This window comes from Ovis canadensis, chromosome 15 (genome assembly GCF_042477335.2).
Source record: "Ovis canadensis isolate MfBH-ARS-UI-01 breed Bighorn chromosome 15, ARS-UI_OviCan_v2, whole genome shotgun sequence".
NCBI lineage: Eukaryota > Metazoa > Chordata > Mammalia > Artiodactyla > Bovidae > Ovis > Ovis canadensis.
Window position 1 is genome coordinate 72,700,669 of NC_091259.1, and position 13,259 is coordinate 72,713,927.

Consider the following 13,259-nt stretch of genomic DNA (forward strand, 5'->3'; position numbering starts at 1 on the left):
ATGGATAGACGGAACCAGGTGCCAGCCTGGGACCGGAAGATGATGTACAGGTCAGTAGAGCCAAATACCAGCCCCGTGGCTGGCTACCATTAGCTTTCCCTGAGCAGTCCTGCTAAGAATCAAAAGTCCACCCGAAGCGTGTTAATGAACTCCCTTCTCTTTCAAGGGAAGGTCGACGAGCTCTTCCTCCCTTCCCTGGAAGAATCGCAAGCTCCCGACCATGCGCAGGGGAAAACCACACTTCCACGGTCCCAGCCCCTCTCCCAGAATATCCAGCTGCCTGTGAAACCCACAGAGAAGAGTTCCCCAGCCTGAGTCAAAAGAGAAACTTCGCGGAGGGGAGAGGCCAGAGGCTGAACCCAAAGGGGCGAGGTTTCAGGACTCAGTTATTCCCTCCTGCGTCCAGAGGCTGCGCTCCCAGCCGCCAGGAGAGAAAAGTCGGTGCGTCCTGGGTGCATGGGGACCCCCTCGGCCCTCCGGGGTGCGCGCCCAGACACCCCGCTTTATTATCTCGGGGGAGAACGGGGCGGGGGCGGAGGGGCCAGGGCTAAGGAGAGCTGGTACGTCTTTAAACTTCTGCGGGCTGCTTAGTCACAGCCCCCTCGCTTGGGTGTGTCCTCCCTCGCTCCCTCCCTCTTAGGTCACTCTCAACCCTCGAATAAAAACTGCACCCAACTTCCGAGGCGCCCTCATTGCCAGCCGGACCCCAGCCTCCGACAGGTTCGGGCGCCCTGCTTGCCCCGTGCTTCGCCGGCCCCCGCCCAGCGCCCGGCCCCTCCGGCTCCACTCCGCTCGCTCGGTCGGTCGCTCCGACGCCATGGACACGTTTTGGTGGCGCGCAGCTTGGGGACTCTGCCTCGTGCAGCTGAGCCTGGCGCAGATCGGTGAGTGCCCGCCCGGACGGGAGGGAGTGGCCCGGACCCAGCCGGGCGGGCTCCGTTGGCCCTGGCGGGGTCGGGGTCAAGTGGGCGGCGAGCGGCTGGGATTTGGCGAAGGAGGACCGGGCGAGGATTTGCGCTAAGCTCTTGGAGAGCCTGTCGTTGGGAAGCACCGTTTTGTGGAACGGCAAAAAGAAAGGGCGCAGAAAAGTTTGCTGGGCAGCAGGCTGTTGGCGCGCGGTTTGGGGTGGGGTGGTTGGAGCCGGTGGAGCACAAGGAACTGTACTCCTGGGTGCGCGCAGCCTGTCTGGACTAACACACTCCTGTGCCCAAGGGCACTTCAAGCCAGGCTGCGCAGGGCAGGGACAGGGGCTGGGGTAGGGACAGGGGTGCTAGCGAGGTGGCCATAGAGGTGGGCACTGTTGCCCTCTGTGAGGGTTGGTGGCAACAAGCTTCCCAGAATGGGGTCCCGCGTTCCTGTGGCTCTCCCATTTCACCTAGGTTCCAAAGCTCTTACAGTTGGCTCCAGTCACGAACAATCTTAACGCTTGTGGGAACTTGAACCTTCTCTGTGGCAAGGTTCTGGGTCGCCACGAGGTGCCAGCCTGGGGCAGGGAGTGTGAGTAGGATAGGCAGTGACTCGGCCAGCTGCTCCATCCTGGCAACCTCCTGCAGGCTGCCAATCAGTTAGGGGAAATCCAGACAGTCATGTGGCTCCCAGTGGGTGCCTGGCAGCCTCGGAGCAGGACAGAGAAGCAGGCTCCTGGGTGGCATCAGGGATCCCGGCGCCTGTATCCCATCCCCACAGGGTCCGTTCTTCTCAGGGGCTGTCGAGGGGGTGGCTGCGTGTGAGGTATTCTGGCAAGGCTGAACTCCAAGCATTCCTTTTCTTTGTCTTTATATGTGCAGATAATTACATGGCTGATTTGCTTATCGCTAGCAAAATTAATTTTTCTTTTAAGAAGTGCCAGCTGGGTCATTAAGACAGCTCAACCTATGGTTAATTCTACTCAGCAAGTGTTTATTAAACCCAGCTCTGGGGGTACCAGGAAAGTAAGAGACACAGTCCTACCGGGGTACTTTAGACTGAGAGGATAAGTGAGGGTCTAGGATTTAGATTCCTGAATCAGAAAAGTAATAATTAATAATAATAATTAACAGTAATCATAATGGCAGCACCAGCCACCATTTATTATACATTTGGGCTGGGCCAGGCACTGTGCTAAATTCTTTACATGCGTTATCTCGTTTTACCCTCAACAATGGCCCACTGAGAAGTGTCCTGTCGTTAGCCCCGTTTTGCAGGAGGGCAGCAAACCGAAGCTCAGAGAGCTTAAGTGACTTGTCTGTGTTCACACAGTCAGAAGACTGCTGGTTCTGTGAACCAAGCTTCTTTGCCTGTTGCTTAGTTAGCACTGGTTAAGCTGCATGTATGATATGGACAAACAGCAGCATGATATGGACAAACTCAGAAAGAATTTTGTGAAGGAGGTGGTGGACCAGAGGCTTTAGAGGAGGCTTTCAAAGGGGAACTGGAGCTCCAGGGATCTCTTGAAAGGCAGAGAGACTTGGGATGGGAGAGAGCAGGGAAAGATTTCAGGGAGAGCTGTGAGCCTGGCCTCAGGGACTCTCTCTCTCTCTCTCTCTCTCTCTCTCTCTCTCTCTCTCTCTCTCTCTCTCTCTCTCTCTCTCTCTCTCGCCTATAAGGAAGTCCATTTGTATGTTACCTCCCTGGGGAACCTTCTGCTTTGCTTCTGAGGATTTCGACTCCTGACTCCTTCCATCCTGTAGCCCAAATTCTTCTAAAGGGCCCCATCCCCTGATATTTGGCACTGTCCTGACCCTTGAAGTTCCTCCCTTCCCCCCAGATGGGCAGGCTTACTCCTGCTCTGGGTTTCCGTCGTCCCTTTGGGGAGCGTCATTTGGAGGAAGCGCAAAAAAATGCCAGTAGCGATAGCTGCCTGGGCCCAGGCTTTCATGCACTTGTTAAGCTCTTTGGAAGGAACTGAGACTTGGGAAGGAGATGTGAGTTAACAGTGGGCTCGGGCTGGGCTGGCAGAGAGAGGAAGGACAAAGAGGAGGCGGGAAGACTCTTCTGGTGCCCCACCAGCGAAGGTGGTGGGCTCCAGAGGACAATGTGGACATTTCAGCAAGTGGCAAGGCTTTGGGGAGGAAGAAAGGGTCTGATCTTTATACTGAAAAGCAAGAAGTAGAGACATAGCCAAATACAATTAAGCAGCGTTGGACCCAAACTCCAAGTTGGAGAACAGATCTGTTCAACTACATTTCACACGTGGAAGGACGAAAGTAACCCTGGATAAAGAGCAGTGAAGTGAGCCCTCTATACCTGCCTGCCTCCTGTCCTCTGTGGTTGAGAGGTCCTTGCTAGAGAATTGTGCCCCTGGTGTTTAGAAAGAGGGGTGCAGCTAAGAGCTCTGGGGCTTTGGGGGTGGCTGGCACCCTTCTGATCCCTCTGAGCCTTAGAGACCCCTCTTTCTGGGAGTTAGACTTTTGGCTGTGTTTTCCCAGGAGAAGCAGCAACGAAGCCAACCTCCATTCCCGCTGAGGTTGGTTAGCATCAGTTAATTCAGTTGTTCCCCAGATACACAATGGACATCTTCCTTCCTACAAAGGCACAGTGCCAAGTAGGTGTGTTCGAGTTTTGCAGCCAGTAGAAAAAGTTTCCGTTCTTTTTCCAGTTTGGCCCACGCAATTTGGAGAGGCTGCTGGGCAGTGTGAAATTCTTAGTTTATGACAGATCCCTTTCCACTCATTCAAGAAATATTTCTTGACTCACTATTGTACATTCAGAGATGGGGACTCCAAGAATCATTTAGAAAAACCCTTTCTTTTTCCCAAGGAGGAAACAGATCCCCAAAGAGAGAAAGGTGACTTCCCCTGTCTCTCAGGCCGAGTGTTAGCACAGGACGCTTTCCAAACCTCAGGGCTCTGAAATACCTTAATCCTCCAGGACTGAGCCCACTGCTTACAGTGGGTGGGAAATGTGTGGTCTACAGAGGTAGCAACGTTTGTTTCACACCTTTAATTGCTGTCTTAAACACTCAATACAATTTTATATTTTCCTCCACAGTATATCCAGTTTGAGTTTAACCTAAGAATAAAGATGATAACTTTCTTCTTATCAAGCAAAGTGGCTGCTTGGGGTAGAGCCTCTGTACTGTCCAGAGCCTCCTGGGGTGTTGCTGAATCCCTCTCAGTTAGCAGCATTCCAGCTTTAAAAGCCTGACACTCGGTTCCTCTATGAAGTAGGGTCCTAAATCTGCAGGCAATACCATTTACCGAGCGCTGACCCTGGTGGCTCAGTGGTAAAGAATCTGCCAGCAAGGCAGGAGACCCAGCAGATGTGGGTTCAATCCCTGGCTCAGAAAGATCCCCTGGAGGAGGAAATGGCAACCCACTCCAGTATTTCTGCCTGGAAAATCCCATGGATGGAGGAGCCTGGAGGGCTTCACAGTTCATGGGGTCACAAAGAGTCGGACGCAACTGAGCACGCATGCACACAGCTTCATACGAGGCATTCAGCCATGGGCTTTGAACAGGTTATCCTATATAAGCTTCACAACAGCCCTGTGTGTGTTTAGCAATCTTTTCATTCCATTTTCCAGATAAAGAAGTTGAGAGGCTCAGGGAGATGGAATGACTTGCCCGAGGACACACAGCTAGTATGAGTGATGGAGTTGGGGTCCTCTGTTGTCTCACATCCTCTGTGTTAAGACTCCAGTGCCTGTGTTGCTTTGATTCATTATTTGCCTCTGGAGGACTCTGGAAATTGTGTGAGGCCAGCAAAAGTGAAGCCTGGGATGAGTGGCTTTCCTCTTCCCTGGCAGGCTGAGAACTCTTGGCTGCCCTGCTCTGCCCTGGCCTGTCTCTCTCCAGTCCTGGCCACAGCTGTCGAGAGATGCCAACCTAGCTATTTGTTACTAAAATAAGTCAATTCCCTTATCAGAGTCCAGCTGCCCTTCCAGACATGCTCTCATTTGCAGGCTTGGAAAAAAGGGAGAGGCTGTTGCTTGTCTAAGAGACAAGTCAGGGCAAGGCTTTCTGCCTGGAAACGGAAAAAAAAAGGGGGGGGGGGTCCTTGCAGAGGCTCTGACCCTGCAGACATTCTAGGTGCGATGACCCAGGAAGCCCCCTTGTTACATGGTCAGTGGAAACCCTCAGCGTTTAGCAGGTTGTGTGTGCCCCAGTGAGGAGGAGTGTCGAGAACCCGGGCGATGGGCTGATACGGTTTCTTGAAAAGGCAGGGATCTTGAACGGAATGTCAGTGTGGGGTGCGATGTGACACGTGGCCACTCAAGTGAGATTTCAGTTTGGCCTTGAGTGTCAGACGGTTCCAGGTGGGGAGTCCCTGATGAAGAGGAGGTTGTGAGAGGGAAGTGGGCCTCCCCCGGCCACCCATCCTGGCTGGGATGGGGGCTGAGTTACAGGCTACCCTTGTATTTCCCCTGCACCTCTTTTTAGTTGACTCCACCAAGAGACTGAAAGGGAAGTGGGTCTTGTGAAAGAATGAACTGAAGCAGGTGGCAAATCCCGCCAGACCGAGTGGAGTTCTCAAAGGGGATCTTTTCTGCTTCAGAGAGAATGTCTGAGGGGTTGCACAGCCAGATGCTGATGACTCAATTTCCTTTGTGTCTTTGCTTCAATGGGAAACACACCAGTGTTCTCTAGACTCGCCAGGGGAGGCTAATGCCTTCAACCTTAAGTTGGAACGCCACTCTTAATCCCTTAGCAAGTTAATATTTTTCTTAAAAAGTGTGCTCCCTCGAAGCTGCCCAGCAAGGATTTGGGAAGACAGCCCGATCTGCCAGAGTGTTTTCTAAAGTGTGTGGTTGTGGGATCTGGTTTGGCATGGACACGGCGGTTGAGAACTCTGGATCTTCCAGGAGGGTCAGGATTTCAAACATGCGTATATTTTACCAGTTGAAGTCCAATGTATAGTTTTGACTTAATATAGAGTTTTTCTACGAATAAGTGCATGACTTTGTGTGATTAGAAGTCAGACACTTGCATGGATTTTTGCATAAGTGAAAATCACATCTCTACAGCTCATTATTCAGCCTAATTAAATTACTATCCAATTAAATTACTATCTGGTTCAGAAAATTTATACTTTGGAGAGGAACATTTGTGCCCCTCTGCTCTCTCTCTCTCTTGATCATCCCAATATGTGAAGCCCCAAGAAAAATGACATACTGGGTTTTTGCTTGCTAGGTGTGGACATATGCATGGTGGGTGTGTCCATAGGCATGTAAGTAACTGAACGCATGTGTTTGTCTACCCATAACGTGGTATTGCTGGTCAGTCATTAAGTTTGTATAAGGTGTCTTCTGTGGGTCCCACACTGTACTGGGTCTCACAGGGGAATTAAATGTGAGAGAGTGGGACTCTATCCAAGAACCTTAAGGCTCTACATGGGAAACACCGTACCAAGGAGTGACAGCCTGGCCAACTAGGACCACAGGACCAACAGCCTTGCTGAGCTGAGGCACAGCCAGGAGGGCTAGGGACTCAGTGATGGGGAGGAAGAGGGGGCCATGTGCACAAGAGAAGACTTGAGCATCTGAAGAAGCGGGAATGAGCTCAGGCCGTGTGCATTTCTGTTTCCCTGCCGTTCATTTACCCACTCTTGAGCAAGTTCATTAACTGGACAATATATCAGCAAAAGCTCACGCACTTGCTGCCCATTTGTGCACCAAGCAGTCTTGGGAGCTCACGGTCAACAGGGCACAGTCCTCGCTCTCAAGCAGCTTGTGGTCGAGTGGAGGGTTTCCTGGATAACAGCTGATGGTGCATCTCTGGTTTATTCTTACTCTAGATTCTGAAAGTGCACGCCTGCCACTGCCCCCCGCCCCGCCCCCTGGCCAGGTGTGACGGCCTATATAGCCTCCAGACATGGCCAAAAGGGGGTGGTGATAAAGTCACCCCCAGCTGAGAATCCCTGGCATCACTGAATGGTGGCCAACCTCGTCTCTGACGAGGAGATATCTGGTCCCCATAGGTCCCCAGTTAATTAGCCTAAAAACTGCACAGGGAAATTAAGATCAATAAGCATATTTATCTTCTGGGGCCAAGAGGTGCTCATGACTTTCACACTTCTCATTGGCGGAAAACCCCAGACCAGATAGATCTTCTTTTATCTCTCTTCTGCAGTGTTGTCGGGGGGCCCCCTGACATCAGGGATGGAATCACATTCATTTTTGTAGTCTCAGAACCCAATCCTGGCCCATATTTGTTATCTGTTACTGTTGAACTGAAATGAACATTTAGAATATAGAAATTATTACATCCAGGTATATGAAAACGTGCTCCATAGTCTACATAAGATGCAGAGGCCTTTATTTGTACATGATAGCAGTGGTGAGGACTGCCTCCAGGACAAGGCTGAGATGAGCGCTTGGCTGGACAGCGGCCCACCACAGGACTCGTTTTTGGTCTGCCCAAGTAGGGAGATCACCCATCTGTTTGTGGCTTTGGTGGCTGCTTGCCGTGACTGGGGACGTCTGTCTAAGGACAGGATGACTCACTTCTTGGGCCAAGAAGGGAGTGGGAGTTAGGCCGGATGATGACACCCAGTCCCACACTGAAACCTCAAAATAAAACACTCCTGGGCAGTGGCCCGCTTGGAACTCTGGCTTATTTTGGAGATGCTAATCTGATGTTGGACTTCTTGGGTGAGAGACCCACACGCTCCCTCCCAACTCCTCCAATTTCTGGAAGGTGTTAGCAGCTGGCAGAGAAGTGGAAGTACTTCCCAGAAGATCCTTGCCTTCTCTGTGGGTCTCAGACTACAGGTCTTCAGCAAAGCCTGACACCTGACATGGGGCCGACGGTGCTTTGGCTCCACGGAGCTTGCCACATGTGACGCTGACCACAAATGGGGCAGGTGCTGCCTGCCTGTGGCTCATCCCCCCCGTGAAACTTGGGGGCAGGATGAGGGGTGAGTGTCAGGGGGGTCCAGAACCTCACAAACCCAGATATCCCTGAGTTTGGAGGTGCATCAGCTGCCTGGGTGTGTCCTCTTGAGGCAAAAGTCTCTCCTAAGAGCAAGTGTGGGCAGATAGGTCCCAGGAGGGTGGGGAGGGGCTGAGTCACCAAGGAGGTGATTTGCAAAACCCAGGTCCCCAAAATCTTTCCTGAGTCTTCAGCTTTTGAGAGTGAATGTTAAGTGCAAAATTCCAGGGAGAGAGAGAACTCACAGAGACCAGTAATTCTGAGACTTTGCCATGGTGTCATGGTGAATCTCCTTGAGCTGTACTTGAAAGTTCATCTTTCTAACCCTCAACCTTTCTGGAGAGTTAGAGCTCTTGTACATTTTGTTTGTTTCTTTGCAGTCAGTTGTATACATTGGAAATACTGTCACTATTGTTGGTAATAATAGCAAACATCATCCTGTTCCCTCTACTAACGTGTTTAATCCATGCACTAACCTTAGGAAGGCGTGCTCATATTACCCCTCTTTTACATATGAGAAAACAGAGGCATAAAGAATTTGAGTCACTTGCCCAAGGCCACAGAGCTGGTAAGCGGGAGAGCTGGATTTCCAGTCCAGGTGGTCTAGCTACAGGGCTCACGTCCTTGCTGACTGCGTTGCTCTGCCTTCCTTAGTATATCAAGACATCAGGGTGTCCAGAAACTCAAACAGCGATACCTGCTAGTATGCTTACTGGTTGTCTTCATACCTGCTAGTACACTGCTGGGCAGGATCATAACATCCACAGAGCTGGATTTGCTCTCCGTTTATGTGCATGATGTCATAGGAGGGGGCTGGAGCTGCAAATATGAAGGAGAAAGAAGTTGTCATGGAAACGTCTTCCCATTCCTACTCTATGCGGCTCATTCATTCCAGTTCCTGGATAGAAGGTCTGCCCATACGGGATGCGGAGTGGGGGGAATTGAGGAAGGAGTAGGATTCGGGGGGCGGTGAACCGAGTCATTTGTTCAGTATCACCTCATACTTGTCCCCTGGATGGGGGATGAACGACGTTGCTCCATTGTCTAGGACCTTGGCTCACGACAGGATAAAGTTGGGAGAGGAGCTAACTGAGCAGCAGTGAAAATGTTTGCCCTCAGCTTAAGGGTCCTTAGTGCCAGGCCCTTCTCTCTACCAGCTAGAACTGGAGACAGAAGGATAGACTCTGAAAGCGAAGAGTGTCGGGCAGCAGGCCATGGGCACATGAAATCGGGCCAAAACTAGACATTTACTTCTGCCCTTCTTCCCAGCTCCAGTGCAAACCTGTGACTTGGCTGCTGTTTGGCCCAGCAGGTAGCCTTTGCATGGGAGAGGGCAGGTAGCATTTCTTCTGGGTGCTCTCCCCGAAGGGAGGAAGCAAAGGCCCCTGGAGACCTCCAACTCAGCCTGCAGGTAGGCAGCTGGGCCTTTGGCCTGGGAGCAGCGACTCATCACAGAACCCCATTTGTTTCAATTTCAGTACATCTTTTTGCACTTGAGCAAGTCTGCAGTGCCTTCGAGAAGAAACCACACATCAGTAGTGGATCTAGGCAGCATCATCTACTTCCTCTCTCAGAGAAAACCCACCAAGATATTAGAGTGGGGATGATAAGGCCTCTTCACAAGTGTTCACCATTATGGAACCTGAGATGCCAGGGAGAAAGGAACAATTCCATGCAGCTCAGACCTGGTCTCTTGCCTCTGGCTTAGAAGATCATTTCTAGCCAGGCCCCCGTCTCCAAAAGTATCAAATGGTGTAAATACTGTATGCCAGTTACAAATGTTGCCATTGTTGCATGTGTCCAGTTCATGAAGCAGATTCCAACAGAGCTGAGTGTCATCTTATAGTCTATAGCAGACCAGCTGACATCACTGAGTCAGCCCCTCAGCCACCAGTGAGTTTCAGGGCCACACTTCCCTACAAGGGGAGGACAAGGGTATAGGTGCCCACAAGAAAGCTGGTCACATAGACATAAAGCAGAGTTTGGAGAGACAAGTAATACTGCCATAGAAATCTCCTGCCCAGAACTTCAGCTTTGTAGTGGATTCTCTGTGATGGAACTAGTTATCTTCCCAAGGCCAACCTTAGAGGTCAGACTCATCCCTCTAGACCAGCAGTCCCCAACCTTTTTGGCACCAGGAGCCAGTCTTATAGGCAGCATTTTTTCCATGGACAGGGCGGGGAGATGGTTTTAGCTTCACCCACTGCTCACCTCCTGCTGTGCAGCCCGGTTCCTAACAGGCTGCAGATCGAAACTGGTCCATGGCCCGGGGCTTGGAGACCTTTGCTCTAGACTTCCTCAAGCGACTTTTGCTTTGCCCTTTTGTCTACTAGTTGTTTCTCTTTGATGATTCATGAAAAGCCCACGAGCGCATTTCTATCTAAAAAATTCAAAGGCTGCTGCTGAGCTATATTATGGTCTCTGTTCTCTTTCACCGGTGAGTCTATAAGCTCCTTAGGGAAAAGCTTATGTTTTATGTACATTACGTACAATTTTGTATCCTTGAGGTTCCCATCTGTCAGTTTCTCAATTATAGTAGATGTTCAATAAATGTTGGACTGAATGAATGAAAGTTCTAGATTTGGCTAGCAAAGCCATCTTTATCATTTATTTTTTGTGATTTTCATAGGTTCTGGCTAAGGTTTTTTCATCTTTTTAAATCTTTCTGATCTATAGAAACCTGTTTTTTTTTTTTCTCTCTCATGCTTCCTATACTGATCCTCACATCTCCTTGACATCACTTTACTCTGCATTCTCTCTAATTTGAGTGTGTCTTTCTTCGAGTTTGACATATCAGGCAAGGCAGGAGAAGTTTAGAACTCACTGAGTTTTGTCCAGTAGACCAAGGATCTTAATTTCCTAGAGGTCTGTCTGCCTCTCAGCCCCAGCCCTGCCAAATCTGACTTCATGTACACAGAACTTAAGCCTCAAGATGATGTTCCAGTGACACTCAGAGAAAAGAGGTGGGCTTTTTGGTCACTATGTAAAAAGGAAAAAAGGGAGGAGTTCTTTCTTTCAATGATTTAAAGACCTTCTGTACCGAATCAGCTGTTCCGTGTGGTGGGATGGGAATGAGAAGGTTGACTTTGGAGGAGGGCTGTGTGGAAGGAGGAAGGGCTGTGAAACAGGCTGATTCTCCTCCCGGCCCCACAAGAGCAGCGTGAGCCCCAGGGGCTGCACACATTAAGCATCTAGAACAGTGCTCAGCACGTAGTGTCTGGAGCTCGGGTCTAGCACACAGAAGGCGCCTCGAGTATGGAAATGACTATAATTAATTCTTCAGCGCCTCTCTGTAACTGATTGACTGTGTGATGCAGAGCCAATCATTTTACACCAATTTGCCTCCAATTTCCCGTGTGTCAGATGAGACAGCAGGATTCTAGTTGATCTGTGCAGTCCTTTCCCAGCCTCACATTCTGTAAACCCACCATTCTGCAGGCCCATGAACACCTAAGCCTCATAAAAGTTAATGCAAGGAAAAACACACTGCGGTGCAGACCCTTCCCACCCCCTCCACAGCTGCCCCCCAACACACAAAAGTGATGTCTGGTTTGTATTAAATATCAGAAGTGAATTATTAATCCATATCAGAAACAACAAGCATGCAGACCAAGTTATAATCTAAACGCCAACTGGCCGGATGGACTCCTGGGCCAAGGTTCTCTGCTCAGAGGACTCTTCCAGATCCTTCTGACCCCTTGCGGGTGAGCAGATGAAGTCTAAGCCAGAGAAGTTAGCAACAGGTGTCAGCCCCACAGCTAAAACTGCCCAAAGTCAGTCCTGGGATTAGCCACAGGATCCAAATGCGATAGGGCTTCCCTTGTGGCTCAGCTGGTAAGGAACCCACCTGCAATGCCGGAGACCCGGGTTCAATCCCTGGGTTGGGAAGATTCCCTGGAGAAGGGAACAGCTACCTACTCCAGTATTCTGGCCTGGAGAATTCCATGGACTGTATAGTCCATGGGGTCTCAAAGAATCGGACACAACTGAGCGACTTTCACTTCACTTCCAGATGCAATATTCTTTGAACAAACATTGCTTCAAGAGGCTAGAGAAGTCAACCCCTGAAGAAGAGGGATTCTTCACTCTCAATGCTCCATGGACACATTGGATTTCTCAGCTTTTCTCAAGGGATCCCTGTAACATGTTGATGCAAAATGAACCACAGTATTCAGCCAAAGCAGTGCTTAGAGGATGAGCTGTAGCATCCTAGGGAAAAGAACTAGGATTGCCATGGGAATCTGAAAACAAAACAAAGAAATATATGTATATCAAGGTGGCACAGGTAGTCTTTTGAGATGGTGAGTTGCTTCTTCTATGGAGAAACTTCCAGACTCCTACTAAGATATTTATTTATTTTCTGTGGAACCAGAGAAACTCTTCCTGCTCAGTGAGGGCAGGAAGTGGGGAAGGAAATTAGAATGACTACATTACTTAGGAGTTTGTCCAGGTGATATGTTGGGTTTTCCTGGTGTCTTAGGTGGTAAAGAATCTGCCTGCAGTGCAGAAGACCTGGGTTCGATCTCTGGGTCGGGAAGATCCCCTAGAGAAGGAATTGGCAGCCCAAGAAGAATTCCATGGACAGAGGAGCCTGGCAGGCTACAGTCTATGGGGTCTCAGAGTCAGACAGGACTGAGCGACTAACCCTTTACTTCAAGGTGGTAAGTGAGAGACTAAATGCTCTGTTGGGCTTCTGCTCTTCCATTGGTCACTGAAAGCCCTCGTCAGATCAGAGTGCATCCTGGGTGTGCCCTGTTTCATATCCATCTAGAATCCACTGACCAGAAGTTGAAATACTTGTGGATGGATTCAGTTCTTCTGTCACTGGCATTGCCGTCGGTAACTGCTGGGTACGGTCCAGTCATCTGTATCTCCAGGCAATCCCCCAGACACTGCCTTCTAGGAGAAGTGAGAACCACATGTGGCCAGCGGAGGCTCGGCATTTTTCCATCTTAGTTACAGGCTGACTGTGGGCAAGGTTCTTCCTTTATTAGTTGCTTCTGTGTCTCTGGGTGTAAAATGGGAATAAACCCACCGATTCAATAAATGCACGAAAAACTATTATGTGATTGTCTTTGTGGAAAGAGGTGAGGGAAGTAGATCTAGTTTCTGTCCTCAGAGAATTTACTGTTTGGTGAAAGAAGAATTAACCAAGTGAAGAAAGTAGGTAAGAGAGCAGACATTTCTGTGTGGCGGTTGTGTAGGATGGTTTCATGGAAGCAGTAAAATGTGAGGATGAATTGAGCGTGAGTAAGAAGATGAACAGAGAAAGGAGAGCGACTTAGGGAAGCATAAAGAATGAACTGAAAGTTTAAAAGTTGGGGAAATAAGTATGACTTGATTGGGGTCAGTAAGGGGCTCCATGCCCTTTAATTAAGAGACACCATGTTGAAGAACAGTGAAGGATGA

The 13,259-nt window shown here is 49.8% G+C and overlaps 1 protein-coding gene across 14 annotated transcripts in view; it reads left to right on the forward strand.

The window, feature by feature from the left end:
• The window catches only part of CD44 (CD44 molecule (IN blood group)), a 106,283-nt gene that overhangs the window by 16,332 nt on the left and 76,692 nt on the right, over positions 1 to 13,259 (forward strand). For 5 of the 14 annotated variants that reach the window (XM_069553673.1, XM_069553674.1, XM_069553676.1 and 2 more), the window contains exons 1-2: positions 375 to 441; positions 641 to 884. In XM_069553673.1, the coding sequence (XP_069409774.1) occupies positions 818 to 884 (67 nt within the window). In that variant the 5' untranslated portion in view covers positions 375 to 441; positions 641 to 817. Of the gene's footprint in view, positions 1 to 166; positions 442 to 640; positions 885 to 13,259 lie in introns of those variants that run through there. The other 9 variants (XM_069553683.1, XM_069553684.1, XM_069553688.1 and 6 more) reach the window with 3 other exon arrangements.